This window comes from Penaeus vannamei, chromosome 26 (genome assembly GCF_042767895.1).
Source record: "Penaeus vannamei isolate JL-2024 chromosome 26, ASM4276789v1, whole genome shotgun sequence".
Classification (NCBI taxonomy): Eukaryota; Metazoa; Arthropoda; class Malacostraca; order Decapoda; family Penaeidae; genus Penaeus; species Penaeus vannamei.
This window is the reverse complement of record NC_091574.1, coordinates 35,939,089-35,943,663: the sequence shown is the minus strand read 5'-3', so window position 1 is coordinate 35,943,663 and position 4,575 is coordinate 35,939,089. Positions and strand designations below refer to the sequence as shown.

Genomic DNA, 4,575 nt, shown 5'->3' with positions numbered 1-4,575 from the left:
AGTGACGATAATTGTCTTTCTATTGACAATGATAATGGTTGGCATATTACTGAATTAAATAAAGGATAAAGATAACCTTGATGATGAAGAAAAGGATGTTGTTATCAATGGTAGTAATGAAAACTAATGTATCAGTGATAATGATATTGATGATGATGATAATGATGATGATGGTGATGGTGATGATGAAGATAATGATGGTGATAATAATGATGATGATGATGATGATGGTGATGATGATGATGGTGATGATAATGATGATGATGATTATGATAATGATAATAATGCATATAGTAATGTTCATGATCACGATAAAGATATCAGTAATATCAATAATCATAATAACAATGATAATGATCATAAAACGAATAAGAAAGAGAGAAAATAGATGTAAAAAGCAGAGAAAGAACAGAGAATGAATGACAATAACAATCATAACAACCATAACAACACTATATAGAGAAATACAACGACATTCTAAACATAAATATCTTTGACCTTTAGGAAAAGACAAAAAAAAAATAAAATAAAAAAAAAAAAACTGCAATCAGCCAAATCAACGCCAAAAGCAATCAGCTGTTTAACACTAAACAAGCTCGTTATTTCTTTCCTCTTCCCTTGCCATTTAATCAGATTGCCAGAACAGTTTGGAAAAAATAGTCTTAATAGCAAGAACATGATACGAAAAGCTGATTATTACACGGTAGTATTATGAACTGTTTCTGATATGGAAGCATCAGCGATTTGTCTTAAAGAAAGTCGATTGTAGATTATAAGAATATAGGAAAAGAATAAATAAGTAAGTCTAAACTCAGTTCCAAGAAAAGGGAAAATTTAGAAAATAAGATGAACGATTATATATATATATATATATATATATATATATATATATATATATATATATATATATATATATATATATATATATATATATATATATATATATTTATATATATTTATATATATATATATATATATATATATGTGTGTGTGTGTGTGTGTGTGTATGTGTATGTGTGTGTGTGTGTGTGTGTGTGTGTGTGTGTGTGTGTGTGTGTGTGTGTGTGTGTGTGTTTACATATGTGTACATATGTGTATCTATCTATCTATTTATCTATCCATATATATATATATATATATATATATATATATAGAAAAATCCACGGTGCACAATCTAGATTTATTGAAATAAGTGAGACAACAGTTTCGGAATCCTCTTGGGGTCTGACCCGAAGATGTTGTTGTTCCCATGCATATATACATATATATATATATATATATATATATATATATATATATATATATATATATTGTTATATAGTCCTAACATACACGGAACAATACTTAAGTAAAACAGGAAAGTTATCCATGTAAACACGTTTAACGAAGTATTCCCGATAAGGTTCGATTTCCCGTTTTCTAGTGATCAGCTGTTTTTGACAGTTCTGGGTATGGGCAGTGACTGCGGGGCGGTGACGAGGTAAGGAGCTCTCTGCGGGTACATGCTTATAGGGCACTCCTAGGGTTATATATATGGTAAACTATGTCTAAATGTTTAGAGGTATGCTTTGTTCCAACATGCATCCAGATACGAAAGTATATTATGGTAAAATCTGCTGATTGTAAAGATATATGAATATCTGTTTGCGAGACGGCTGCTCCGGCCAAATGAAGCATGGATTTGTTATTGTTTTAGTTTCAAATTAATTGTTATATTTATTTCATTTCATATTTTTTTCTATTAATAATAAACCTTTGTTATTGGTAACTGTTTGTGATGAATCCTGTGGTTATTGGAAATGATGAATTAACTTGAGATTTACGAAGGAAATTCCTTCATATGGAATGAGATAATAATTAATGATGAGTATAATGAACAAAAATGAAAATGATTATTGAATAATGACTAATACCTTCTCCTAGATATAACATATGGGGGCCTGACCATACGAAACTGAAACATTGTAATTATTTTCTTATTTGGATGTTTTATAAATTCGCTTTGCATTAATCATGAGTGCATTTAAGTTCGACGAGTTTGTAGAAAGTCCTTCATTGGAGGCTATTGAGGATTGTGAAGTAAAGAAAGCCGACTGGGTTCAGTTAGCTCGGCATTTTAACGTAACAATTCGAGCAGCATGGCGTAAGAATGAAATTAAGAAGGCGGTTATTGCTCATTTAGTATCATCTGGCTTGCTTGAAGATGACGCATTGATGTTATGTGATTCTGATGATAAGAGTTTACGGGTAATGGAAATTGAGCTGGAAAGGGAGAAGATGAAAGACAGAGAAAGAGAGCGAAATTTTCAGTTACAATTAATGGAAAGAAAGAGGGAGCTACGGTTGCAGGAGCTTGATTTTGATCCCTCCAGGGTTATTAGGTTTGTCCCAAATTTTGATGAATCTGACCCAGAGGAATTTTTCGGGCAGTTTGAGCACGTGGCAAGCACTTTGAAATGGCCACGTGACTACTGGCCCATACTCGTTCAGTCGAGTCTGAAAGGAAAGGGGCGCTCTGTCTATCTCTCTCTGGCTGGATCACATCAGTCCGACTATGACACCATGAAGGATGCAATTCTTAAAGCGTATCAGCTAAGTGCTGAGTATTATAGAAACCGTTTTCGAAATTGTATTAAAGAACAGAACCAGTCATTTGTAGAGTATATGCATAAAATTTCTAAACTGCAAACTCGTTGGTTATCTGCAAGTAACGTCAATGATTATAATAAATTCAAGGAACTTGTGTTGTTGGAACAATTCATAAGGGGAGTGTCGCCAGAAATTCGCATGTACCTGCTGGAGCGCGAAGTCAGTACCGTTGAGAGAGCAGCTTTGTTAGCTGAGAATTTTAACTTGATTTCTAAAAGTAAAGTAAATGTAAGTAAATGCTCTCACCCCTCCGCATTCGCTCCGTCTGTGGATGGTAAGTCTGTTGGGCAGAATAGCTTGAATTCTGACTTTGTGGCAAAGAAAAGTGGCTATGGTAAAGGGACGGGTTCTGGATGGTCGTCTGGATGTTTTTACTGTAAGAAACCCGACCATATTAAGGCGAATTGCCCTAAATTGATGAGGAAGGGACAAGTGTCAGAGCCTAAACCTGTAGCTAATTACACCTTTGTATCAACAGACAATGTCCAGGATCTGTCGCAGCGTACCTCGAGCGATCATGGTTCATTTCAGCCTTTCATCTTCTCTGGTTCCGTGGCCTTAGATGAAGCTAGTCCTTCTGTTCCCGTGTCTGTATTTCGTGACACTGGTGCTTCACATAGTGTCGTTTTGAAGGAGGCAGTTCCTTTTCTGGAGGATGCATACACTGGGAAGTATGTGGTAGTGGAAGGTTTTGGAGGGTGCGTTACAGTGCCCCTTTGTAAGCTTTATCTGAGGACGGATTTGGTGAGTGGACCTGTTGTAGTAGGTGTTCATGATTCGTTGCCTATTAAGGGAGTATCATTTTTGATGGGGAATGATATTGCGGGGATTCGACTGCTACCTAATCCTGTTGTTTGTCCGTTCCCAGTTGCTTATGATCCTGCTGTAGATGTTGCAAGAATTAATCCAGGACTTTTTCCAGCATGTGCTGTAACGAGAAGTCAGGCGAAGAAGTTGCCAAGGCTATCTGATAGAAGTGTTGGTCAGAATGAGCTTGGTCTTGAATGTCTATTTGGTGATGAAGCTGCTGTTGAGGTAAATAATGAAGCTGTTGTTGAGGTAAATGATGAAGCTGTTGTTGAGGTAAATGATGAAGCTGCTGTTGAGGTAAATGATGAAGCTGCTGTTGAGGTAAATGATGAAGCTACTGTTGAGGTAAATGATGAAGCTGTTATTGAGGGATCTGACGATATTGGGGAAGTAATTAACGTTGATGAGGTTTCTATAACCAGTAGAATGCTAATTGAGGCCCAGAAATCTGATGAATCTCTAAGGTCACTACGTAATACAGCCGTGTCAAAATCAGAGGTTCAGTCATTGCCATCAGGGTATTATCTAAATTCAGGGATATTGATGAGGAAATATAGACCACCTGAAGTACCGGCAACCGATTCGTGGCACGAAGTTTTTCAAGTGGTGGTACCAACTTGTTATCGACCTAAAGTTATTAGTTTGGCTCACGATTTGGGTGGAGGGCACTTGGGTATCAAAAAGACACTCGATAAAGTCCTCAGATATTTTTATTGGCCAGGTGTTACGTCAGATGTAACGAGATATTGTCGAACTTGTGATATTTGTCAAAGGGTTGGTAAACCTAACCAAGTTATCCCACCTGCACCTCTTAAGCCTATCCCTGCATTTGAGGAACCTTTCTCAAGGGTAATCATTGATTGCGTTGGACCTCTTCCCAGAACAAAGAGCGGAAATAGGTTTTTACTTACCCTCATGTGTGCCAGTACTAGGTACCCCGAGGCAATTCCTTTGAAACGAGCTACATCTCGTACTATCGTCCCAGTCTTGATCAAATTTTTTACACAGTATGGTATGCCACGTGTATTGCAGTCCGATCAGGGAAGCAATTTTTGGTCAGTAATGTTTCAGGAAGTAATGAAATTGTTACACGTTAAGCAGTATAGTGCCACAGCT

At 36.5% G+C, this 4,575-nt stretch overlaps 1 protein-coding gene across 3 annotated transcripts in view; it reads left to right on the top strand.

The window, feature by feature from the left end:
- Positions 1-1,998: 1,998 nt before the first annotated feature.
- The window catches only part of LOC138866741 (uncharacterized), a 5,120-nt gene continuing 2,543 nt past the window's right edge, over positions 1,999-4,575 (top strand). For all 3 annotated transcript variants that reach the window (XM_070140424.1, XM_070140423.1, XM_070140425.1), the window contains exon 1: positions 1,999-4,575. This exon is cut by the window's right edge. In XM_070140424.1, the coding sequence (XP_069996525.1) occupies positions 2,014-4,575 (2,562 nt within the window). In that variant the 5' untranslated portion in view covers positions 1,999-2,013.